General features: G+C 46.8%; 2 protein-coding genes across 2 annotated transcripts in view; one reads left to right on the top strand and one right to left on the bottom strand.

The window, feature by feature from the left end:
* Positions 1-354: 354 nt before the first annotated feature.
* On the top strand, positions 355-8562 carry LOC118922546 (meiosis regulator and mRNA stability factor 1-like). Its single transcript, XM_036905435.2, has 6 exons — positions 355-659; positions 2339-2551; positions 3768-3828; positions 3915-4040; positions 5454-5624; positions 7304-8562. Exons 1-6 carry the CDS (start codon positions 552-554, stop codon positions 7543-7545), a joined length of 921 nt encoding a protein of 306 aa, XP_036761330.2. The 5' UTR covers positions 355-551; the 3' UTR covers positions 7546-8562.
* Positions 8563-21256: 12694 nt separating this feature from the next.
* The window catches only part of LOC118922559 (bMERB domain-containing protein 1-like), a 39310-nt gene continuing 33622 nt past the window's right edge, over positions 21257-26944 (bottom strand). The window contains exons 4-6 of the mRNA XM_036905462.2: positions 25943-26057; positions 25364-25446; positions 21257-22936 (exon numbers count right to left, since the gene is read on the bottom strand). Of these exons, the coding sequence (XP_036761357.2) occupies positions 22824-22936; positions 25364-25446; positions 25943-26057 (311 nt within the window). The 3' untranslated portion in view covers positions 21257-22823. The remainder of the gene's footprint in view (positions 22937-25363; positions 25447-25942; positions 26058-26944) is intronic.

Here is a 26944-nt window from a genome sequence, read left to right as displayed (position 1 = left end):
ACACAGGTGGGAGAGTCAGATCTGTGGGATGTCACCTGGAGGCTAACCACCCCCCAACCTCCTGAGCACAGAAGCCCCTAATTCATATGCTTGGGCCAGTGGATATCAGCTGACCAGTCTCACCTCCTTCCCGTAGCAGGGAGTGGGAAGAATGCCTTGAGTGGAGGGGGTGGGGATGGGGGGTGATACTGATGGAAATTTCTGGTTACCGACCAGCAGGTAGGCAGAGATCAGTTTCTGCTCCAGTGTCACATGAAGTGTTGGTCTGGTGTCCCAGAGAAACTAAAAACAAACCCACTCACTTTACTTCAGTTTAAAAGACAGAGATTTTTCCTCTATTGGTCTCATTAGCCAAAATGAACTAGCCGGCTGGGCATAACCCACATTGTCTCTGTTGAATTCAGAAAGGTTTGAATTCTTGTTTTCCCAGGTTGCTAATATAGAGTCTGGCAAACAGATTCAGCTGATCAACCGCAAGTCTCTGCGCTCCCTCACTGCCCAGTTGCTGGTCTTGTTGATGTCTTGGGAAGGAACTGCCTGTCTTTCTGTTGATGAGCTCGAGACATTATGAAACCATGCACAGTACTCTGCTCAACCCCTGTGAATATGGATTCATGACCTTGACTGAACTTCTGAAGAGTCTGCCTTACTTAGTTGAGGTACGAGTGCTAATAGTACTTTAGAACCATCACGACAACAGTGCTGAATTGGGTATTTCTGGATTACCAAATGCTCTAGATCAGAGGGTGCAGAGCTGAAAGGGTGCATTGGTTATTTTATAGTTAGACTGACACAAAGGGAAGTACGGGCACTCTGACCAAAGGACCAACAAGCCCTGGCCTACAAATTCTTGAACTAGGGTGCTTTTGTCCTACATCAGGCTGGATTTTCCTCTTTCTGAATTAGATGGATTATGTAGTGGCTTCATGTGACATACGTGTCAGATATGGGTCAGAAAGATTGACTTGCTGGTCACCAGATAGCCTTTCAAGAATTGCACTTAAAGATTAGAAGAATCATGAGAGAATACTCTGGAAATAGATAAGGTTGTAGAAAAAATTACCATAATTGACTCAAGAAGTTAAAAATTGGACTAGTTGACACAAAAGAACCTATAAAGAACAATGAAAATTTACCACTGAAAAAGGCACCAGATGGGTTAACAGTTGGGTTTTAACTAACCCTTAAAGAACAAATAACTCCAAATTCTTAAAACCATTTTAAGGTCACTTAAAAAAATGCAAAGCTCAGCACTTTGTTTATGAAGCCAAAATACCTTTAATACCAAAAGCCTAATATAGTCCCCCAAAAGAAAGTGATTCTAAATAAGATGTTAACCAATGAAATCCAGCATTGTACAAAAAGAGTGATACACCGTGATCATCATGTAATCGTGTGATTGATAATTAGACAATTAAGAGATAACTGACAAAAACTCTCTCCTTGCCCAGACCTTAGTCTGGCTCCTCTGAGCTGCCTTATAGACTAGACCTGGACTTTGGATGTCAATAAAGGATGTCTTAGTAAATTTCCATCCAAAAGCCTCTCCCCACAACATCCCTATAAATCCCCACTTTTCTGCGTTACATTGCAAACTGAGCCCAGTTCTATACTGAGGTTCTTTTTTTCCCCCTGTTGTAATACTTTCTGAATAAAAATAGTTTTATTCTGCTTTAACTACTGTCCAGCTCTGGTTTTCATTCACAATATCAAATCCAACATTTTATAAACTCTTGTTAATTATCTATTACATGAACATTGGTTGTAGATATTGTAAATGGATGTTTCAAGACAAAAGGCTTTCCACAGCCAGCTAAGGTGGAGAAACATTCCTTCTCTTGGATAGTCAGTACCCGTTAAAGACTGAAAAAGTTTATGGTAAAGAAATTGTTTAATTTACTTGAGGACAAAAGAGCTTTGAGGTTTTTTTGCCCTTGCTGCTGCTGTCGTGGTGGTTTTGTTTGTTTTAAAGAACACTAATGCCATCATCCTGCATCACAGTGTCCTTGGAAACCCCTTTTGGAGATAAGGGTCAGTGGCCTCTGTGCCTGCTGTTGAGCAGCCCTCTCCACCCAGGGCTTTGCCAGGCTTCTCCTCTTCTGACACACCTTCTTCAGACCCCTGCCACCCTAGATTTGCAAATAGAGCTCGTTTGCTCAAGGCGGCAGCTTTCTCTTGCAGGAGATCCTTGAATGGATCCCTCCTCCTCCCTGGTTTATTGTCCATTTCAAGTTGACTTGGCCCCATTTCACTCTCAGCTGGGGGCCCTCGTTTGGGGGGCTGGGGCAGACAGGGGTCACTCTCAAAGTTTCTAGTGCTCCTTTTTGTCTTGGACCAGGTTTTTACTAATGATAAGACAGAAGAATGTATGAAGCTCACAAGTTTGTATCTGTTTGCCAAGAATGTGCGGTCTTTACTTCACACTTACCACTACCAGCAGCTCTTCCTTAATGAGTTTTCCGTGGCCTACACCAAGTATGTCGGAGAAACACTGCAGCCCAAGGCTTACAGCAACAGCAGTGTGGAGGAGATCTTGGGAGCAATCCCACAAGTGGGTGTTCTCGGAGCTTCCTGGAGAGCCAAAGGCTCACGCTCCTGAATAGAACGACAGAATGTTACAGAATAACGAAATGGCAGCATTTTCAACAGATCTTTTCAAAACATACTGTTGTCATAAAATGAATTATTTTAACGTTTCTCCTTCATTCTGCAAACCCTTGTTAAATTCTTATATGCCAGGTGAGTAAGTTGCAGACCCTGCCCTCAGAGAGAGTCCCAGAGAGTCGGCACCTGAGCCGGTGGTGAGTTGGTGAGCAGGGCAGCTGCTGGGCACCAGGAGGGCGAGGGCAGGGCCCGCTCTCCAGCAGGTGGTATTCCAGAGCCCAGTGATCAGGGATGTGTACAAGTTAATGTGAGAAGGAGGGGAGAGGCAGCCTGGGCAGAGGGACTGCGGAAGCAGATGCAGAGCAGCGAGAAGTAGCATGGAGTGCAGTGGCATTCATGACCGTGCTGGAGCCTAACAGTGAAGGAAGAGCTCACTTACGAGGGCTCTGCTCCTCAGGGTTAGGAGGACCCAGAGGACGGGGGAGGGGCTCAGGTTCGCCTGTGAAGCGCACTGCACTGCTGCTGTCCAGCGGAGCTGAGAGGAATGGGAGCAGGCGCCTGCGAGGGCCCGGCCATGGCCAAGGCCCCGGTGACTGGTGTGAAGGGCTGGAGCCCGAGTGGCAGAGGAAGTAGCTAAGGACCACGCAAGCTGGTGACAGGTGCAGGTGGGGGAGTGCGGGGAGCCAGGGGCCGCCTCTCCCCTTTACTTGGCTGAGGACATGGAGAGCAGCGTTACTAGGTGGGGGGGCTTTGTTTTAGGATTAGGATAATGAGCTTAGTGTGAAGGGTCTGGGAGATTGCCATTAATTCTCTTAGGATGTGTTTAGTTTCTGGGAAAAACAGTCGGCTCTCATGTGAGAACTGTTTTCATTTATAGACCAGAAGTGGTGTTTGGCAGACGGTCTTTCTAAGAACTGTAAGGAATGTTTTTAAAGCTGAGTCTCTGTTTTTAGACTATACAGCTTTTTATAAGAGGCACATTTCTGCCAGTTTCTATTGCTTTACAAGCTACAGAAAGTACAGAAAAATTTATCTTGACATTAATTCAGTTTCTGAATTCTAATATACTCAAGGTCGACACAATAGGTTACATTCTTCCTGAATTTTAGGGCCTATTTCCCCTGCTTGTCCCCTGCCTAACCAGTAGTATGTCTTGTGTACAGGTGGTCTGGATAAAAGGACATGGCCATAAGAGAATTGTAGTGTTAAAAAATGACATGAAAAGTAAGTAAGCGGCATTCCCCTCCCCCTTCAGCAGCCCCACTTCTCTCACTGACCTGTCCCTCTAACAGGTGCTCTTTGCCATCCAGGTCGCCTGAGCTTACTCGGTCTTTCCCCTGCCAATCATGAACACCGGCCCTCCGCTTCTGAGCATATCCTGGCGGTGCCTGAATCTCGCATAGCTTCGGATCTTGAACTTGGAGCAGATAGCGATGGTGAGAGAAGAAAAACAAAGCTTGTGAAATTCTGGGAGAAAATGGCTTGGAGTGGGATGGGAGTGGGTGGGGGCAAGGATGACAGTGGGTCATTTTCATTAAAGTTGAGTATTCATTTATTTTTCAAATCAGTCTGGTGTTGGTTAATAAGAAGAAACTGGCCTGCATTTGATACAGTCTATGGTTGAATGGCTATGTCTCTTAAAGGATGTTGACACACCTGTAATGGTAATATGTCAACCCCATTCAGATGTTAATGGGAAACTATTCTGACACTTGTTAAAACAGATTTTAAGACTACTGCAATAGAGTCAACTCTACTGCACCGGGAGAAAGAGAAATGGAGCTCAACTCTGAATACAACAAGGGCAAGTGGGGATTTATAGTTAGGGAGCAGAGTGAGGGCCAGTAGCTGGGAAATGACCAAGACGTCATGGGTGGGGGGATTCTTGCTGAGCTGATTCTGGTGAAAGACAGGCCAAGGACTTAGACTCCAGAGGTGGATGATGAGGAACCTGATTGGATAGCTGGGGTGGGAGATTCCCACTAAACCGCCTTCCCTGAGACTGGACTCAGCAAGGACAGGACAGATGTGGAAGGCCACGGTCAAGGCCCAGTGAAGTGGTCTCAGAGGAGCCTCAGTGGAACTGGATCAAGGAGAGAGTCCGTGTCACAGGGTATCCCTGGGAAAGACTTGCTAGTGATACATTTACATCACTCATAACAGCATTGAGCCTCTTAGGTTTTATGTGGAGACTTCTCTAGATGGAAGTCAACTCTCTTGAATTCTATAGCAGTTTTAACTGTTGTAAGACTTGAGTCCATGGCTGTAGATGAGAATTTTGTCTTCATATGACTGCAAGGCATTAATTGGAAGTGGTATTGTATTCTGCTTATAGGGTAACTCAGTTAGGCAGTGTTTTACATTTTATAAAGCACCTTAATGTGACCCATCTCCCTCAGCTGTCAGTGCGGCATCAGCAGTTATTTCCATTCTGCAGATGAGGAACTGAAACTCCAGGAGGTAAATAGCTTCCTCCAGGTCACTCAGGCAGGAAGGAACCAGACTGGGACCTGTGTTATCCAGTTCTCATCTGTTGCTCCTTTAACTGCTTTGTACCCTCCTAAGGGTTTTACATCCCCTGTTTGGGAGCTGAGCGTGGAACCCTTTTTTCCCTCAGCTAGGGACCCTCGGGGAACTGTTCCTCAGAACACAGTTCAGGAGACCCTGGCTTGTCACATCTCACTTACCAAAGAGTGTCCCAGACCTGTCTTCCTTACTTTTTTATCTTAACCTTGCGTTGAGCTCTTCCTGACCTTTTTCATCTTTAAGGCTTACAAAGAAAGCCTCAAGCACAGACTTGTGGTAGACTGCTGTCCTGAGCAGAGTCACGGCCTGCCTTCTCTGTCCAGGGCCCTGTCAACCAGAGCAAGAGCTTCTCCGCCTGACCAACGACTCCCCTGTGGACCTCCTGTGTGCGCCTGTCCCTTCGTGCCTGCCGTCCCCTCAGCTGAGACCAGATCCCATCATCCTCCAGTCTGCCGATCTCATTCAGTTTGAGGAACACCCACGAGAGCCTCCGGGTAGGGCGCACTGTGGTGTCTTTGCAGGGTTTGCTCTGAGGCTTTAAAAAATAAAGCCATAATGCCAACATATTAAATGGTTGATGGAGGTGGGGAGAAAACTATACCTTGTCAGGCACAAATATACCTGGGCTGATTATTCAGAACCCTTTCCCTGACAGGGTTCCTGAAAATTGGCTTCATGGTCTGAGGTGGCTCGGGAGCACTGTGAATGATGGTGTGGTCTGAGGTGGCTCGGGAGCACTGTGAATGATGGTGTGGTCTGAGGTGGCTCGGGAGCACTGTGAATGATGGTGGGTCTTGAAGGGTGAGGCGCTGGGCTGTGGAGGAGCCCACAGGGGAGCGGGGAGCTTCCCAGGCTTGTGTTCTCCACCTTTGTAAAGGTGCTGCATCTCTCCTGGTCTAGCCCAGAGGTGGATGACGCCAGAGGGCGCTGGGGCTTTCCCAGGCTGTGAGTAGGGGATGGCGGGCATCTGTGTCTGGAGCTCCGGACTTTGAGATGAGATCTGAGGGGAGAGGAGGCTGACCGCATTGAGCACTGACTTTATGCCATCTCTCAGTTGTGGCCAACACCCAGCTCCTGACTGGCAGACAGTCACATTTAATTCTCACCACAGCTCTGCAGGTAGGTGACTGAGGCACAGCACGTGCCAGCTAGAGGCGACTGTGACCCCAGGCTGCTGGCTAGGAGGTGGCAGAGTGAGGATTTGAACCCAGGCCTCCTGTGTTTCTGCCATGTCACCTGGCCTCCTGTGAGGACAGCCCCCCACCCCTGCTCTGCCAGGGGCCTTCCTTCACCCTCTTCATCACTGTAGTTGCTTCTTCCCCACTCTGCTTTCCAGGAGGTTGCCAGGGACAGCCTGCTGACTACTGGTCTCAGTTTCACAGATCTTAGTCATCTTAGGCAGCCTCCAGAGACGTTGCCCAGTGAAAGAACTGAGACTTTTTACCTGCAGAGTAGGAGGTGGGGAAACAGGCTGCTTCTGATACTGGATGATCTGGTCTGAGGAAGGCAGGGTCTCTGCATCCCGTCCCTCCCGCCTTCGGTGCCTCTACATGGGCAGCGCAAGTGCAGTGTGGAACAGCACATCGCTCTCAAGCAACATGGCTCTGTATGTGCAGCAGGCTAGTTCCCTGCGGCTCACAGAGAAAGAGCAGTCTCCGCATACTCTAGGAAAATGGCTCTGTCTCACTTCCTGGGTGTTTGAGGGTAATTCTGACCCTGTGGGATTCGCCCCTTCTCTCCACCTGCCTAGGTCTAGTGAGTGTATCCGCTGTCAGTGGAGTGGCCAGGGCCTCCATGCTACTGACGCCCCTGCTAGCCTGCAAGTCTGTAGGTCATGTGTGGCTTATGGGTCCTTGACTTCCTGACAGACAGAATGAAGGGCCAGACAATCCAAAGTGGGAAAAAAAAGGTTTTTAATAATTGCCCATTGATTTGTAGGCAAAAATGAAGATCTCTGAAACTCTGTAATTCAAAGAGCTGAGATGCAGTTTTATAAACATTTGACTAAATGACACACAATATTGGCCACACAGCTAACATGTAAATTGTGGCATAGGTGTGACATTTAATGCGTTAACTTAAAAATATTTTTTGAGATAATGTGAGAGAGGAACAAAACCAGCATATCTTGTAGGTCCTATGACGGAATCTGTCTGTTCTTCTATGTTTACAGAAATGATGATTTTAAACCAAGAAGGACAAATTGAACTTCCAGTGCCAGTGAAGAAGGAAGACCCAGCCTTGGGCTCCGGCTCATCGTGCTCCTCAGCAGCTGTCCCGGCGCCTCCCTGCCCCTTGGAAACACGAGAGTCACTGCTCAGCAAGGACCCCAGTGAAAGCCGAGCCAAAAAGCGACCCAAAAATAGAGTAAAATTGGCAGCCAACTTTTCCTTTGTACCTGTAACCAAGTTTTGACTCTCGTTTTGAACAGAGAATTAGGATGGGAAAACACTGTCTGATTCTGCACACAAAAGCGGGTTCGAATAACAGCCTTTTCTGTTTAACGAAAACCCCCCAGAAGCCACTTACTTCATCTTTATGTGTATCCATAATGTTTTATTTGTTTTACATTGAACACAGCTTTGAGCTGAAGCTTTTCTTTCTTTCTCCCTGCCAATTATTGGAAGAGAAAAAAACAAAAACAGAAGAGTTTCTGGCATAGGTTCAAGTATCCTTAATGCATTTTACCAGATTTTTCTTAATATGAAATATAATTGTGTTCCATAAGAAGAAAGTAAGAACTCAGCTAGGAGGAAGTGGTTTTACTTCTATTAAACCACATCAGTGGTAAAATCTTACGTGTAGCATATTATCGTCTCTAAGCCTTTGCTAACTGATGTTTTCAGACAGTATTAATCAAATGCATGATGTATCTTTGAAGCACAGGCTGTTCGGTGGCCCCGTGTGATCACTCTGGGGAAGGATGGATGAGGAGGTGAGAAGGTATCTTCAGGTTGGATATGAAGGTTCCTGACTTCCATGTGACTTGTAAGCGTGCCTTGTTTTTTATTTAACTATGTCTGTAGTTGACAAATGCAGCTTCATCACAAAGTTGTTTTAGATGTTTCCACTTTGGGGTTCTATTTAGGAGCTTTCTAGAATGTTGAGGATGTTTTAAGCTTCCCTTTTATGTTCAGTTCCAGTTTGAACATGGTTTAGGTTAAGGAAAAGGAGATGGTCTTGGTGTCATGAATTTAAAGTCAGCATTTGAATTCCGACACACGTTGTTTGTTGTGTGTTGAGAGGCAGTATGGGGAAGAGAGCCTGATTTTCTAAAATATGCATCAAATGCATAAATTACAAATCAGAGCTGAGGGGTGAGGTGCTTGAACAGGAGTGGTGTTGATACTCTTTCCACTCAGAAGAGACAGAAATTCTGTCTGTTATGGATGAGGGCCAAGGTTGATCAACTTAACCTTGTAAACCTGGTTTTGGGAAGCTTTACATGTGAGTATATGTCGGTGTTAGCTCAGTGTCTTTTAATAGTGTCTGCTTTTACTCTGTCACTTCTTGCTGTTGGAAGCCCACTTGGGTTTTCTGTGGTGTCTGATGTTGGCATTTGGGAAAAGTCAACCTTGGAGGGAGCAACTGCCCTGTGGAATGACCTTCATCTCGAGGTGGCTGAGGCATCTGGTGATGGGTGGCCTCTTGTCCCTTCTAGAGAAACCTGACATTTACAATGGGTTGTATTTGTTGGGCAAAAAGGGCAGATTCATTCATAGAGCAGAAAGAACCTGTTGGCATAAGGTCTTCCACTAGTTGGATGGTTTCTTTTGGGGAAATGTTTATATTTTGTAATTTCTAGAAAGCCAGAAAATGGACTCTAATTTCATTGGCAGCCTTTTGCTAAAATGCCACAAAATAAGGGCTAATGAGAGATTTTTACAAATTAGATTTTTGTTCCCCAAATCTTTTAAATGAAGCCAGTGATACCCAGTTCTCATCACATGGCCCCAGTCAAGATGGAACAACACTGGGAAAGCCTTCTGAGCATTATGGCATCCTGCAAATCCTTCTGAAGGCATTTCCTCTACAGACACAGTATGACAGGAAGGAAAATGCAAATGTGCAATGTTTTTTTTTTTTTTTTTTTTTTTTTTTTTAGCCATTTTTTTTTTTTTTTTAATAATTATTTTTTATTGAGGGGTAGTTGACACACAGTATTACATTACATGAGTTTCAAGTGTACAACACAGTGGTAGAACATTTATATACATAATTCTAGGTTCCAGCTATCACCCTACCAGGCTGTTACAATATCTTGACTATATTCCTTATGCTATACCTTACATCCCGGTTACTAATTTATTTTACCATTGGAAGTCTGTCCTTTTTTTTTTTTTTTTTTTTTTTTTTTTTTTTTTTTGTGAGGGCATCTCTCATATTTATTGATCAAATGGTTGTTAACGACAATAAAATTCTGTATAGGGGAGTCAATGCTCAATGCACAATCATTATTCCACCCCAAGCCTAATTTTTGTCAGTCTCCAATCTTCTGAGGCATAACAAACAAGTTTTTACATGTAGAACAAATTCTTACATAATGAATAAGTTACATAGTGAACAGTACAAGGGCAGTCATCACAGAAACTTTCGGTTTTGCTCATGCATTATGAACTATAAACAGTCAGTTCAAATATGAATACTCATTTGGTTTTTATACTTGATTTATATGTGGATACCACATTTCTCTCTTTATTATTATTATTTTTAATAAAATGCTGAAGTGGTAGGTAGATACAAGATAAAGGTAGAAAACATAGTTTAGTGTTGTAAGAGAGCACATGTAGATGATCAGGTGTGTGCCTGTAGACTATGTGTTAATCCAAGCTAGACCAGGGCAATAAACATCCATGTATGCAGAAGATTTCTCTCAGAACGGGGGGGTGAGGTTCTAAGCCTCACCTCTGTTGATCCCCAATTTCTCACCTGATGGCTCCCCTGCGACTGTGCCTGTCTTAGGTTGTTCCTCCCTTGAGGAATCTTACCCGTCTCTGGCTAACCAGTCATCTTCCGGGGCCATACAGGGAAATGTGAAGTTGGTAAGTGAGAGAGAAGCCTTATTGTTTGAAAAAGTTAGCTTTTTACTTCTTTGCATATTTATGCCCTGTGGCTTCTATGCCCAGCATTTGTCTTGAGGTATCTTTACCACTTGGAAGAATTATGATACTCGGTAAATTTGATATGAGGCACGAATTCTATTTAAGGGTTGTAATTAGGAAGGAAGAAGAAAAGCTATAGAAGTAGCAGGCGGAAGAAAACATGGGAAGATTGATTATTTCTTTGATATATCTTCTTGTAGAGTAACTTCAGCATGTATAGGTTTTAAGCTACTACTTAAATTGCACACACACATTAACATAATAGGAGTATAGTTACATAACCAAAGCATATCTGTAATTACCAGCCATCTGCAGTGAAACCAAGAAAACCAGTTAGGCACCTTAGGCATTTGTGAAAACTTATCTATGATATGGTGGATATTGTCCAAATGAACTTGAACAGTCTGAGAGAAATCAGACAAATTAAAACAACCCATTCCTGGGGACTGTTCACATGCCATTTGTTCTTTTAACAATAAATAGTTTGTAGTTGTAAGACTTTGGAGCGCTACAATTTGCACTTCTCCAAATTCTTGGTTGAGTTCCAACAGTATAGATCCAGTCAAATTTGTTGTTTTACTGTATGCACAGGCCAGCTTCCTCATTCCCATGGCAGGTCCAGGAACTGGTGGGATGAGTGCATCTACAGCTGTAGCAGTGCGTGGATCTTTGTTGGGGTTTTTTGATGATCATCTTCTGGCATGAGTCTTCCAGAGGGTGCAGATGTTGGAAGTTCTTTTTCATATCGTATCTTAGTTCATTTTCGGGGTAGCCCAATTAGGCTTTGATCCTCTGTATAAACACAAACAGACCCTTTGCCTACACTTTTATATGCCCTTTATACCCTTGTGTAGAACTCGATGGAGGTTACCACACAGGAACTGCCCTTTTTTTTTTTTTTTTTTTTTTTGCTATCACTAATCTACACTTACATGACGAATATTATGTTTACTAGGCTCTCCCCTATACCAGGTCTCCCCTATAAACCCCTTTACAGTCACTGTCCATCAGCATAGCAAAATGTTGTAGAATCACTACTTGCCTTCTCTGTGTTGTACAGCCCTCCCTTTTCTCCTACCCCCCCATGCATGTTAATCTTAATACCCCCCTACTTCTCCCCCCCTTATCCCTCCCTACCCACCCATCCTCCCCAGTCCCTTTCCCTTTGGTACCTGTTAGTCCATTCTTGAGTTCTGTGATTCTGCTGCTGTTTTGTTCCTTCAGTTTTTCCTTTGTTCTTATATTCCACAGATAAGTGAAATCATTTGGTATTTCTCTTTCTCCGCTTGGCTTGTTTCACTGAGCATAATACCTTCCAGCTCCATCCATGTTGCTGCAAATGATTGGATTTGCCCTTTTCTTATAGCTGAGTAGTATTCCATTGTGTATATGTACCACATCTTCTTTATCCATTCATCTATTGATGGACATTTAGGTTGCTTCCAATTCTTGGCTATTGTAAATAGTGCTGCAATAAACATAGGGGTGCATCTGTCTTTCTCAAACTTGATTGCTGCATTCTTAGGGTAAATTCCTAGGAGTGGAATTCCTGGGTCAAATGGTAAGTCTGTTTTGAGCATTTTGATGTACCTCCATACTGCTTTCCACAATGGTTGAACTAACTTACATTCCCACCAGCAGTGTAGGAGGGTTCCCCTTTCTCCACAGCCTCGCCAGCATTTGTTGTTGTTTGTCTTTTGGATGGCAGCCATCCTTACTGGTGTGAGGTGATACCTCATTGTAGTTTTAATTTGCATTTCTCTGATAATTAGCGATGTGGAGCATCTTTTCATGTGTCTGTTGGCCATCTGTATTTCTTTTTTGGAGAACTGTCTGTTCAGATCCTCTGCCCATTTTTTAATTGGGTTATTTGTTTTTTGTTTGTTGAGGCGTGTGAGCTCCTTATATATTCTGGACGTCAAGCCTTTATCGGATGTGTCATTTTCAAATATATTCTCCAAATGTGCAATGTTTTTAAAAGAAGCTTTTAAACAGTGTAATGAAGTTTTGTGTTGAGACCATCAGTTGCCTTATCCTGAGATTTCATAAGGCTGAATTTGCACACTTGGACTTTAGTTTTGCTCGAATGTAAAGAATTGTGGGCTTTAAAAATGCAACAGGTACCATTATAAGTCACTAGGAGCAGTATCAGAGCAGCTTCTTGGGTAACAAAGAGACTGAAGTGTGCTGTCGTGTGAGTGTGGTGGAATTCTCTGAGTTGCCCGTCAGCCTGGGACACGTGTGTGACTCTTAACAGTTGCTGTTTGAAGAGAGGAGAATACAGCAGAAGGTGCGTTGTGTTTGTATGTGTCCCACAATGGCCAGTCCAATGGCTATCTATATTTTTATCCAGAGGCTTAATTAAATGTGACAAAATGATGTATGAGAATTAACATAATGAAATTTCTTTACTGCCAGGTGGAAAGATGTGCTGGATCAGATTTATCTGTTTAAAAAAGATACAAAGTTATCACCAAGACCCCCTTCCCATTGTACTGTTTGTTTGATTGGGCTTGGGGGAAGAGACATTTTTTTCTTAATTGTCTACTTTGTTTGAATACTTTTTTTGTGGTTTAAGTGCTGTTTTGTATGTTGGGACCAAGCAGTTGTCAATAAACTTTACAAGCAAGCATCTAATTGGAGTTTTCCGAGTGAGTGTTTTGTTTGTGTGAGGGGAGGGATTAGAAACCAGTCTGGTTCTGTCGTCTTTTCATTTCGGGTTCCCCTCACCTCTCACCCCTTCTGAAAATCTAAATGGGGGATGGAGGGCTGGTCTTGACATTTTGGAAGCCCTTTTAATTTGACATTCAGCCCTGGTAGGTGACAGCCACTGTTGGCCCTTCGCGGTCCAGGACCTCGGAGGTTTGCCGCCGAGTTCCAGCATATAATCAATCACATGTAGGGAAAATACAAGGAACACAAAAGCCATCTGGTCATAAAACGGAGGTAATTCCTAGGTCTGTCTGTGTGAATGACACCCATTTCGCAGGCTGCCTTGGTTCTGCTCACTGCCCTGCATGCTTTTTGAACAGGCCCTTTTGGAAGACTTCCTTTGCAGATTCCATCGTGAGGCCCTCTGACATCACCACTGCCTCCACCCTGACCCCCTTGCAGGAATCTAAAAGGACCTAGGAGAGACTTGAATGGTTGGGTAAACTGCTTCTTGATGATGTGCAGTTTAAAAAAAGTTCAACATGATAAAAAGCTCCTAACCTCCGGCAATCCTTTCCAAACATCTTCCATTGTAGCCAATTTACACAGAAAACCTTGACCTGCTACCAGTACCCTTAGAACACAGCAGGGAGGTTTGGGAGGTCTAGACAGGGGTTTGAAATGGGGCATGGCATTTATGTCTGCGTTTCCCATCCAGTCTGGAGAGGGTACCTTAGACAGTGGCTGTTGGAGAAAAGCAGACCTGTCTGTCCTGGGGGTGGGTATGGCCCTGGCACCAGCTGTGCAGTTGGCCCTGAATGTTCCCTCTACTGTGAGGAGCATTGCGCTTTGGGATTTGTGTGTGTGATTTCTAGCTGCTTTGTGACGGCAGAGACTGAGTCATGGCACAGAAGCATCCTGGCTGCCTCGCACACCGCTGACCTGAAGTAGCCCCCGTTTGCCCTGCAGACTGGGACAAGGTGCATATAGGCTCTGGGGTGGGGAGAGGAGCAGCCACCCTGACTCCCTGTCTCACAGGCCAGTGGTCTGCATCGCGCCTGTCACTGCCCTACTGACCTTGTGTCCTCCTGCACTGCTTTACTCTGGGCCTGTAGGACAGCTGGCCAATCCCGGCTGCTAATGTGATTACAGCATCAGCCTCATCTAACGCCACTCTTTGGGTAGAGATACAGAGATGACTGAGTCAATTTGCTTGTTTGAATTAACACTTTGAGGGCCCAGTGTCAAATCTCTTTCCCAGGAGAGCTCTGGTCTCCCCGCTGGGAGGTAGGTAGGCAGACTTGGGGAACAACCAGGGTTGGAGTATGAGGAAACCTGGCTGCCTTTGGGACAAAGTCAACAAATTGTGGAACTGGCAGGAAAAAGAAAATCCCTCGCCTTTCAGGTCTGTGGAACAGGAGCTCAGAAGATCTGAAGTCAGACACTGAGGGTCAGAACTTGCCTCAAGACAGAAGCATTCACATTTTCTGGGAAGAAAGGATTTGGATATGGGGAACACTGGCACAGAGGAGGAGAAGGGGAAGAAAAACTGCAGGGGGAAGCTCAGCAACTGGCAGCCTCAGTGGACAACCAGCTGGAGTGCTACAAGCGCTGTGGCAGGGTTGCCCAGGGCTGGCAGGACCAATCTTGGTGCCATTTCTCCCAACCACTGTAGGCAGCTCATTGTAGGGAAGCCCCCCTGCCCCACACTTTCCCTACTGTTCTATAAGGACAGCTGTCTGCTATTTCACCCTGGATTATGTCTGACCTTGAGAAACCTTGAAAACACAGCGTGTTGTACCCATGAGTAAGGAGCTAGATAAGGGCCTTGAAGGTCGGACACCTGGCCATCAAGACCACATGCATGCGCATCTTCAATACTTATGTAACCATGAACTAGCACTATAGCAGTATAAAAAGGAACAGCCTTATGCAGAATAAAGTGGCTTCTTTTGAGCACCCTCATGACCACTCCCGCCTCCTCCTTTGCTCTTCGTGTCGCCCAAGACCTCAACAAATTGTTGGACCCTGACACTCATGTGAAGGCCTCTTCTTCCACCTCTGCCCCAAAGCCTTCCCAAATGCAGGGCCTGGCCTGGGGGAACCCCCCCGACTCCCACCTCTTATCTTTTCTCCCTCACAGACTTTCTGAAGTCATGATGAGTACAGACAGATCCACCCATGAGTTGCAGGGTCCCTGTCCTCAGTGTTAGCAGCTGCTGAATCTGCTGTGTTGGTGCCAGACATGGAATCGGGAAAGAAGTTTCAAAATAGAATAGAAATAGATCTAAAATCAAACCACTCTTTCACTTCTGTATGTGGGGAGGCCAATGAATGTTCTGCACATGGACTCTGGACCCTGAGCCCTGCTGACCCTCTCCCACCCCAGCCCTTCTGCCGACTGAGGGCCCCAGGTTTTGTTGGCTGTCAGCTGGAAGCCACCTGGAAACTCCGGAGGCCGCGCACAGTTCCTTGCTACTCGGGCTTCCTCAAAGTGGCAGCTTAGTTCATCAAGCCAGCAAGGAGAATCTCCCCAGTGGCTAAGAGGGATCCTTACATAGTAAAACCTAATCAAGGGGGTCACCTCCCAGCACCTTTGCCAACTTCCATTAGGAACAAGTCACAGTTTACACCTCCTAGATGACCCACGGTTTTGGTGAATGAATGAATGAGTGATGTAGACGGCCTAGGACATCTGATCCAGCTGCCGGTGAGGGAGGAAAGGGGTCCCAGGCTATACTGAGGGTCAACAACCAGGTTTCAAAGCTGCAAGAGCGTTTAAAAGCCAACAAGTCTGACTGCCTCTATCTCCAAACTGAGGTTTACAGAGGGGAACGTGAGGCTGGCGAGTGTAGGCCATCACCCATGATGCTCCACGGCATGGCTGGGCTGGAAGTCCTGGTCTATGTGGCAGCCAAGTCCAGTCTTTATGGAGCACCCACGGGGTGCCAGGCACTGAGCCATATGTGAGCATCCTGATGTGTGAGACATGGGCCCAGCCAGACCTTCCTGCTCCCCAGTGGCAGCACGACTCTGGGGCTCAGACAGGAAGAACCCTCTGGGGTGGTGGTTCTCAACTCAGAGCATCACAGTCACCAGGGAAAACATGTTTAAAATGCAGGCAGTCTGCAAAAACCACAGGCAGGGTTCTCAAAACTATCAGGGTCATGAAAGACAGAAAAGACTGAAGGAGATTAAAGACACAAGGCCACAAAAGCAACACGTGTTCCTGGACCAGACCCCTTCTGGGGGAGGAGAATCGCCACGGTGGAAAACATTGGGCCAACTCATGAAATGTAAATGTATTGTGTCGCTGGACTTTGAGAACTGTTCTGTAATATAAAAGGGAACCCGTTCTTTAATACAGGCTGAAGGATTGAAGGGTAAAGCGACATAATGTCTTCAACTAAAATCATTCTGGGAAAAACAAAACGTGCATAGGAGAAAGAATGATAAGGTGCCACGAGTGAATCGGTGTAAAAGGACATACAGGGATTCTTTGTACTAAGTTAGGGGCAATTTTTCTGTAAGTTCAAAATCAAAAATCATCGTCCTATTGCTGAGCAGGCTTCTGGGCCTCTGCATGTTGAGGCCTGCTCGTGGGGCAGTTAAGATCCCAGCTGGCCAGCCCCCGGGCCACGCTTGCACCAGCACCTCTCAGAGCCTGGGACCACTGAAATGCTTCCATTGGGATCACTTGCGCTAAGCCCTACATCACCACAGGGGGACTTAACCACAGTCTCAGCTCTCCCAGAGATGGAATCTTAAACCAGTTCATCAGGAATGGCCTGATCATCCCTGGTTAGGCCACCTGTCTGATAGACCCCTGCCGTCCCCTGAAGGAAAGTGACCCTGCCATAACCCATCTGCTTTTCTGCCTCATAGAACGTCCTCATTCCTGCTCCCTCTGCCTATAAAAGACTTGCATTCTGTACAGCAACTCAGAGATCCTTGCTGACTGTTACATGGGATGCTGCCTGATTAGAACTGATTTTTGCTCACAGAAACTTTTACAATTTTTAATGTGTCTCAGTTTATCTTTTCACATGACCCAAACCAGATGTCATGGGGTTTTTGTTGAAATCTTTGGCTTGTCGCTCTGGGAGGCCCGGGGAGGATGTAAGCCTGGAGCTACTGCTGTGGGCCATGTGAGGAGACTCTGCCTGATGATAAAGCCAGCGCGAGGGAGAGGGGGCAGAAAGATGGAAAAACACGAGCCCAGGCTGATGTCACCTGAATCCCTGGACCCAGCCCAGGAGGCAGGAGATACCTTTCTAATGTTTTTGCTGTTCGGCTTCTGTTTTGGTTACTTACAACCAGAGGATCCTGGTGCAGAGCTCCCACTGCAGAGAGCCGCAGCCCCCTGGCCCCATGCCACCCCCAGCCCTGCTTCTCCAGCTCCTCTCCCTGCAGTCTCACTGCGGAGATGTGTCCTCCCTCCAGAAAGCCCCTGAACCTGGCTCCATTAGCCGTCCCCTGCACCCCCCACAGCCCCACAGCCTCTGCTTACCACTTTCCAAGTGGAACTGAGGAAGCCCATGACTTCATCAAAACCCAAACCCCATGTAGCTGCTTTTCCTGTGGGAGGAGCAATGAGCCACGTATAATCTTATACATAGAGAAATAGATCTTCATGCGGGGAGGTGAGCCTGGAGCTGGCTAGCAGCCCAGCTGAGGCCTCTGCAAATGGAAAGGGGCCTGGAGTTGAGGTTAGTTAGCATCAAAGGCTGGAGGGAGTCAAATTGTTCCAAGAAAGCGGAAGGCAAAATGCCAGTGAAGAGGCCTGGGGCCGGGGGTGAGCCACGTGGCTGCTGATGGCAGAGCTGGTAGAAGTGGTGAATGGAATAGTCGGTCTTCACTGGTGTGTGGCTGTGAGATACACCTCCTCCGGCCTCCCGAAGCCTTCTGGAAGGTTGGCTCTGTGTCCCGACACCTTGTGCAGCTGTTCTGTGGTGAGTGGGGAAGAGTTCCACCTTAAACTGGGCAGGAACAGAGGGAGAGGAAGGTTCTGGGAAGGCAGGAGACAGGTGTGGAGGGCTGGCGGGGGTGCGGTCAGGGTCCCCTGTGGCTGTGGGACCAGAAGCCCCGTGAGGGGGCAGACGTCTTGGGGAAGCACGTGCAGTGGGCTTCAGCTGACATCTGTGTTACAGCAGCTTTTGTCGCACTGAAGAGTGTTGATGTGTCTGCCCAGTGTCAGCTCTCTGAGGGCAGGACCGGGGTGGGTTGTACCCTTTCCTCCCCTGCCCCAGGGCCCCCAGGAACCGCAGTGTGGCTTGAGCGGCCTTTTGATTTCACAGCTTCTTGCCTTCAGAAATGGTCAGTCACAATGATGTCCACTCACAGCTTCTTACCTTCAGATATGGTCAGTCACAGTGACGTCCACAATAAGGACGTCACTACGTGCATTATTCACTACATGCATTGTTGTAAACCCTTCCTGCATGTCACCTTGTTTAATGCTCCTGCTGCTCTCCCCCTTGTACAGGTCTGGACACTGAGGCGCAGAGAGGCAAAGGGGTCACCCATGCTCACACAGGGAGGGCTTCCACTGGGGTTTTGACCCAGGCAGGCTGACTCCAAGCCGAAGCCCTTTGCCACTTTCTAGATTGCTTTCCCTTTGACTAATCCTGCTGGTCCGTGGGTTTTGTTCAGATGGACAGCGGTGGGGAGGCCTGCCCTGCCCTCCTGTTTGATGTCCCTCTCCCTCACTAGATGGGAAGTTGCACAAAGGCAGGACCCTCCCTGCCTGGTTCATCTCTGTGTTCCCTGCTACCTGCCTTGTGCCACATTCACTAGGAAAATGTAACAAACACATTAACGAACGGAAAACTGTCCTGACGTTTGTTCCTCCAGCCTGCTTTCCTGAGCATTTGGCACCAGCCTGTGAGGCCCACCCTGCTGTCCTGTTAGTGGCAGGCATCTGAGTCTTGGCTGGTGGCATTGGGCACCTTGGAGTTGCTGCTTCCCAAGCAGAATTTGAGCTCAGCTGGTGAGCTCCCACAATTCAGAGCTGTCCACAATGGAAATGGAGTGGAAAAAGCTTTATAAGAGGCTCCGCTGCTGCCAGTGTGGCCATGAATCACCTCTAATTGAGCAGCTCAATAGGGATTGGGACAATGAAGGTGCTGGGACTAAAAATGAAAACTAAACACCCTGGGCCTGCTCTTGGACTCAAGTCCCAGCTCCCCCACTTCATGCTGTGTGACTTGGTGATCAGTTCCCCTCTCTGAGCCTTGGTTCCCCACTTGCCAAAGGGGGGTGATGACCCCTCCCTCCCTCTGATGGAACAGCTGAAGAGGGGGCACATAACCTGCCTGATGCATCTGGCTTCCACCCTGGAGCCTTGCTGAAACAGCTCATGCCAGCCGCATCCTATGGCAAAGTCCTGTGGGCCCTTTCCACAACGTTCTTCAGGTCATAGGACCTCCAGGTCATGAGGGATGCTAGGGAACACGCTTCTCTTGACACTGCCTGGTGTTCCTTCTGCTCCCAGCTGCTCCTATTCAGTTTGTGCCTTAAATGTTGGTGTGAGCAAGGGTGCGAAGCCGGAGGAGCAGTGAGCAGGGAGGTGGAGATGGGGTGCCTAAGGCTTTGAAAACCAGGCACAAGTCCCAAGCCTTTGCTGCAAGGGTGGTGGGAAGGTACAGGAGAGTTTGAAACTGGGAAGCCATACACCTGGTTAGACTTGCACTTTCGGAAGATCAGTTGGCTTCAGAGTGGTGCTCTGATGGACCAGAGAAAGGGTATCTGAGAATCTGACAGAATCTGAGAAGTTCTTGACGCAGTGTGACAGTCAAGGAGAGGCGCCGACAGCCAGCATGGCAGAAGAGCCAAAGAATCCAGAGAAGGCTTCTGTGGCCCCAGCACAAAGAGGGATGCAGGCAAGCAGGTGGGATGAGGGGAGGATGGAGGGAGGGGCCAGGTCTGAGAGGGCCTTTGGGACCACAGGAAAGACCTGGGGTTTCATCCTAAAGGCCACAGGAACTGTTTGAAAGAGACGAATGACAGTTATGTTTGCATTATTCAGAAAATCACTTGGCCAGTGTGTGGAGAGTGACTAGGGCTCAGGAGGCCAGTTAAGAAGCTTCTGTAGTTGACCAAGCGAAAGGTGGTAGTGGCTACACTGGGCATGTGGCAGTGTGGGCAGATTCTAGAGAAATTTGGGAGGTAGAAGCTAAAGACTTGGCAATTGTGTGGATGTGAGGAGGAACAGAAGTCCAGGACAAGTTCTAGGATAACCTTGGACAAGTGGATGGTGTCCTTCCCCACAGGGGAAGCTGAGGCAGTTTAGGATGGGGCTTGGCCAATTTTTTCTTTAAGGGCCAGAAGGTAAATATTTTAGGATTTGCAGGCCATATGGTCTCTGCCATAGTAATCAACTCTGCTGTTGTGCAGAAGAAGTCCTAGAAAACGCATACACAAATGCGCTTGGTTGCATTCCGATAAAATTTCATTTACAGAAACAGGTAACAGGTTGGTTTGATGACCTGTGAGTGACTGCTCACCAATTGGTCAGAGGTCAGGCCTTTGAGACCCATGTCTGGAGAGTGGTGGGCTCTTTATAGCCTGAGATTTTACTGCAAGAGTGGGAAGCATCTGTGCAGTGCCCCCCCTGCCAAAATTCACATCTACTTGCTATCTCAGAATGTGACCTTATTGGGAAACAGGGTTTCCCAGAAGTGAGGATCAAGATGAGATCACCCTGGATTTAGGGTTCACCCTAAATCCAATGCCCGGTGCCCTTAGATGAAGAGGAGAGGACCATGTGAAGATGGAGGTAGAGTTTGGAGAGATGACGTCAAGGAGTGCCAAGGATGCCAGGAGCCCCCTGGAGCTGGCAGAGGCAAGGAGGGGTTCTTCCCTGGAGCATTCAGAGGGAACCCTACTGACACTTTGATTTCAGCCCTCTGGCCTCCAGAACTGTGAGGAGATAAATTTCTGTTGTTTAAAGCTACCCCGGTTGAAGTACTGTGTTACGGCAGCTCCAGGAAGCTCATAGTCTGGTGTCATGCTTTGTCTAGGCAGCGAAGGAGAACACAGCAGCCCCTGAGGCCAGAGTGGTGGCGCTGGCAGTGGCCTAAGGGAGCCTCTTCAGTTTCGGGGTGGCAGGAAGCAGACCATTGGTCAAAGCTTGAACGGAAGCAGAAACAAGTCTGAGATGAGTGGGAGGGGCTGTCGAACCCGAGACTCTGGGGTCCTCGGAGATATTTGTGTCAACTCCAAAGCTGCTGTGACTTGAGAGGCACTCAGATTAACTTCTGACTTACAATTTTTGAAAAATGCAACCCAATAATGGCCCAAGAACTTTACTTCTAGGAGTTTGTCATAAGGAAAAATCAGAAATTTAATCAAAGCTCTATCCCCCAGGATGTTTACCATGACGTTATTTATAATCCTGAAAAACTAGAAACAGCCTAAATGTCCAATAATGAGGAAGGTTAGATAAATTGAGGTATGTCTACAAGATGGATTCCTAGGCGACCATTGTATATATTTACAAAGAGTGTTTAATGTTACAAAGAACTTTTAATGATGTGCGAGGATGATAGTGATACAATACTATGTGGAAAAAAAAACTGGTTATAAAATGGTACAATCTGATGCCAATCATGAGGAGGAAATGTGTTTAAAAAAAAAAAAAGACTAAAAGGAAATATGCCAAAATGTCAGGGTGGTCTCTAGTTGGAGGAATTATGGAGTTAAAAACAAAAAACCTTCCTTACACTCTTAATACTTTTGAAATGATTTACTATGTACATGGATTACTTCCATCATCCAGAAAAAAGTGAAAACTTTAAAAATGTTGTGTACGTGGTTTCCATTTTTATTTTCTCTGATGGGTGACTGCACATCAGTGAATCTCGAGTTATGCTGACTACTTAGGCCAGTCACAACACACACACGTACAGAGAGGTCACATGGGCTGTGCCGAGCTGGCTGTAGCAAATATACATCAAGTTACACACTTGGGATTGTTAGGCTGGTTCAAATACGCCACCAAATGATGGGGACACGGTTGGGTCAGGCTGCCTCTCCCGCCAGCCACTGCTGTTAATGAGGCCTGTGTGTTAGGCTGGTGAGCGGCGGCCTGCTGGCTCTCCCTCCAGTGCCCCCTGTGGGTGGCACGCACCTAGGTCAGCATCTGCTCTGCACCCTCTTGTCATCTGCCTTTTCTCAGTGTTGGAGTCTCTGGCTCTGTGCACCTCCTCCGAGCATGGAATGTGCTCCAGTCGCAGCATCAGCCCCAACTCTGCTCCATGCATGTGGTGCAAGGGAAGGAAGAGCCAAGAGCGAGTGGAATCACCCCTGACGTGAACCGTGCCCAGACACAGGAAGGGAGAAAGCAGATGTGAGCATGACACCACATACAAGTTCAATCTTTACAGATGGGCCCTCTGTGTCTCCAAGACATGTAGGCTGTGTGGGGCCCTCCAGGGCACAGACCCTGCAGGAGGACAAATGGGGGACATGGCTGTGCCCACGTGGGCAGGCCTAACAGCAGAGCTAGGAGAGTGGATGGGGGTGTGTCCAACATGGTGCTAGAGTATTGAAAAGTCACAAGTATACAAGTATACACACCTGGGTATCATGCCCCTCTCCCAGTTCATTCACACCGTGGGTTAGATACGGATAGATAGAAGTGGAGATATACTTTTTTGAGGGAGGAGCCTTCCTGGTAGTTGGATAAACAGTGAGACAGACTCCTGGGTTCGGCATGCCCTGGGGAGGGCCATGTGACAGTGAGGAACTTCTTATTGCTACACTCTGTACAGGGCGGCTGGGCCCGCCTGCCGCACCCATAGCCCCTGGCAGCAGTCATGGGCTTGCCTTCAACCCCTTCTGCCTTGGAGAGTTCTTGGGCCCCAATGAAAAGGGGGCTATGAAGACAAGAGGGTGGGAGGGGGTTCCCCGTGGCCCCAGGGTCACCACACATGGGGGCTACATGATATTGCACTGGGTGGCCCCGCAGCAATCCTTGATGAGTGCCAGCCCAGTCTTGGCCACCGTGGGCTTGCTAGGTGGGGGCTCTGCTTTCTTCTCTGCTCGGGAACCTGCAGCAAAGTAGGAGCATAGAGGGAGTGAGGGGAGAAAAGGAGAGAGGGAGAGGTGAGGTGAGGAGAGCCCCCATCTGCAGCCCCAGTCCCATCCCAGGGCTTGCTTCAATTCCACAGATCATGTGGTGAGCTGGCATGCATTTTTACGGTTCTAGTGACTGTGGGTCAATGACTTTCCATCCTCAGCTTCCAAACACAGCTTTTAGCCTTTATCCTATTCATTTCTGTTTCCTATTGTATATGCCAAGCCTAGCACAGGACATGGCATTCAAGAAATATTTGGTGGATGGATAAATGGGAAATTTTGTTCAAGTCACTTCAGTCTGAGGGCTCATGTCTTTCTGTTCTGGAAAATGCTCATACATTACCTTTTCAGATACCACCACCTATAATTCTGTTTTCCTTCTGGAATGCCTATTAGAAGTAAGTTGGACTTTCTCATTTTATGTGCTGTGTTTCATAACTTCTTTCTTTTATTTTCCATCTCTTCATCTCTTTGTGCTACATTCTGGGTAATTTCCTCAGCTCTGTCTTCTAATTTATGAATCCTTCTTTCAGCTGTGTCTCTGTGTTTAATCCACTACATTTTTACTTCAGTGACAATCATTCTTTTAGAAGTCTAATTGTTTGCAAATCTACCTTTCCTTTTTTCATGGCATCCTGCTATTTCATTTTGGATTTTATTCCTACTCTTATCTTTAAATATTAAATATACTTATTGTCTCTTTTAGATAGTCTGTTATTTCTAGTTCTTGAGAGGAAATTCTCTTTGTTGTCTCTACTGACTGTGCTCATGGTGGCTCGGTTCTTCATGGGTTTTAAATTTTTACTGAGAGCTCATCTTCATGGAGGTTGATTTATCTGTGGACTGCATATTGTGGAACGCTGAAGTTTTGCATTTGTTTTGCTGGGGTCCCAGAGATTTCATTGGTTTTAGATTAGTTTTAATTTTTCAATTTGGGATTCTAGATGAGTGGCTTAAATTTGGACCCCATACTTTGCCCTTGAATATGGTGCAGGCTTGATGTTTGCATTTCTTGTCAGAATTTTTTTGCTACCTGTAACCCAGAAGGAAAGTTTCCTTGCTGTTTCTCCATGCTGTTAGGTGGAGTTTTTCTAATCTGCCTTTCATGGAAGAGAAAGTCCAGTGAGGTTTAGGCAGAGACTATGTGCCTTGTGATTTAAGGGCCAGCAGAAGGGATTGTGGCCTTTCTCTTTTTTTATTCTCTCACATTCTACAATGATGTTTTCATGGAATATTCATGGACAGTCAGGGAAAATTGAATTTGCAGCTGTAGTAGGTAGTGGCATCTTTGGGGTTTTGTCTTTCTAGCAAGATTTCCTGTCCCTTCTCTAATAACAGCTCATGTTCCTGTTGCTACAGGAGTGGGCTTGTGACACAGATCTGGCCAATTACAGTGTCCCTGTCTCTTGATGACAGTATGGGCCTAGGAGGTGGGAACATGATCCAAGAAAAGATCAATCAGAATCTTTCCCTGAGATTTACATATTTAGATATCAGGAGAGAGAACCTGGTGTTGTCCTGCTGCTGCAAAGCTTTATGGTTCTCTGGCCCCATGAAGAAGGCCTGTGCAATAGGAGAAAATGAAGCCAACATACAAAGAGGGGCAGAGATGAGAAATGAAGGGAAAGCAAGGGTGTTCTAACAGTGTCCAGTTCCTGAAGCTCTGGTTCTTGTTGCTCTTCATCCAAAAAATCCCCCTTTTTGCTACAGCCAGTTTGAATTGGGCATCCATTTCTTATAACTGAAAGTAGCCTCACTGGGTCAACAAAGAGAAGACAGTTCCTTGACAGCAGACCCTGTTATCACTTTAATATGTGAATAGACCTTCCAAATAGAGTCTCTCTTAATAGAGGGACCCTCCTAAATAGAGGGTCAAATACGCAGCATTTTCTAATGGAACCCTTATTTCACCTGGAACCCTTTTTGCTCTGAGTATCTTGTAAGGCTAATATTCTGAAAAGCATACCTCTGGACAATTAGAGTTCCCCAGACACTCCAGCTCCAACAGAGGCCAGAGCTCCCTGAGCCTTAGTCCCCACCTTCTTGCCTCAGGGGCCAACCACCTACTTCTACAAAATGCACCAGTGGTTGCCAGGACCAGCTACACAGTTTGCAGAATCCAGTAGAAAATGAAAATATGAGGCTCCTTTTTCCAAAATTAGTAAGAATTTCAAGATAGCAAAAGCAGAGCATCAAAGAAAACACAGTGCCCTTCTAAGTAGGGGGCCTGGGGCAGCTTCACAGGTCATACACCCATGAGGTTGGCCTTGCCAGCTGCCATCGGTGCCCACGTTTGACCTCTAGAAAGCATTTCTTGTGCCCTCTCTGGCTCCCATACCTCTTTTACATTTCTTTTTCTCTTGAATTGGAGGAAGAGAAGAAATAATGTATGCACTCACTGGATGGAGATTTGGTTACTTTATCTAGAGGTTTTAACTTGATTCTCAGGAAATCAGCCATTTCCTTGTCTTCTTCTTGCTCCCTGTGAAGACAGATGTATAAAGACAAGAGGAACATACAGTAAGCAAGGAAAGCATTAAGGAACCTATAAAATCAGGCAAGTGGCTAAGTGCCTGGGACCATGCATCAGGCTTTGGGGATGGTGCATGTATGCTGTTGTATGCTATGTGTGAGTGGTACATGTGGGTTGTATGTTAGGTATGGGTGGTGTGCATATATCGTTGCATATTATGTGCATCCATTGTGCTGTATGATCCTACTCTGAAGCAGAGACACATATCAATGATGCAGTAAATGTCTTCCTGGGGCTAGGGAGAGACCCTGGGGCAGAAAGCAGGCCATTACATGACTCAGCCTCTGTTGGTTCACTGAGCTGGGAAACACCTGATCCTGTACCTTTAAGTCACCCTAGACACCTGTGCTCCCACAAGGTGCATGGTACATGTCAGAAAACAAGTCACCTGAGTTCTGCTTAGGGTCACCAGAGGCAAAATTACGGGGACACGCAGCCTACTCACCTTAACCGTTCCACCTCTGTATCATCCACCAGGAAGTCTCTCTTCTGCACCAGTTTGTGGATCTTCTGGATTAGCTCATCCTCTCTCTGCTTCTGTGGCTTGGTTTTTTCTTTTTCTGGAAAGAAGAAAACATCAACAAAGAAACAGTTGAATGGAACTGTTGAAAGCCCTTGAGTCTGAGGGGTCAGGGTTGGAATCCTAGCTCTACCATTTTACTCGCTTGGTGAACTTGGAGAAGCAACTTGACCTCTTTGAGCCTCAGTTCCTTCTTCCATAAAATACACATCGTGAGGCTTAAAGGTCATGATATTAGTAAATGGCTTAGCGTAGAGCTTGGCCTGTGGTGAGTGCTCAGCAAATGGTAATGATGCAGCCTGGGGGTCAGAATGCCAAAGAGAAAACAAGAGAGCCAGGGCTGGACATAAGGATTGAGAAAATGAGGAGGGCCAAAACAAACCCACTTTGGGCAGACCCCTCTGTTCAGACCACTGATAAAGATAGCAAATGTGGGGCATATTGTCTACAGGCACCACCCACCCACCTCCAGGCTGTACGCACCTGTGTGTATGTACCACCACTTGCTTGATGAGGTGACTCCTTTGCTTGCCAATATCACCCACCTACTTGTCAATGAGAGCTGCCAGTTTTCCAGCTTTACCCCTGCTTGCTCCCATCACACATCTGATTCCTAAAATCTCCACGTGCTTGCCAGTGTAACCCTCCAACTTGTTTCTCATGTCCTCCAGGACACCTCCATAGCCCAGGCCGTCTCTGCTATGGCCTCCTGATGGTCTTCCTGGCCGATGGCCCCCTGTCACACTGTGAGTCCTCGTTGTAGAATCAGACAATCGTGCTTTGATGCCCCAGCCTCTCCTCTCCCTAGCTGTGTGGTTCTGGACACATTCCTCAGCCTCTCTGAGCACGTGATCTCCCAGCACATAACATGAGGCTGTTGCAAGTTTTCAGCCAAGTAAAGACTAGGCTCATTGCCCGGCACATAGT

Source organism: Manis pentadactyla, chromosome 10, assembly GCF_030020395.1.
Source record: "Manis pentadactyla isolate mManPen7 chromosome 10, mManPen7.hap1, whole genome shotgun sequence".
NCBI classification, from domain to species: domain Eukaryota; kingdom Metazoa; phylum Chordata; class Mammalia; order Pholidota; family Manidae; genus Manis; species Manis pentadactyla.
Note: the sequence above shows the minus strand (reverse complement) of the source record. Positions and strands in the feature narration are given on the sequence as shown.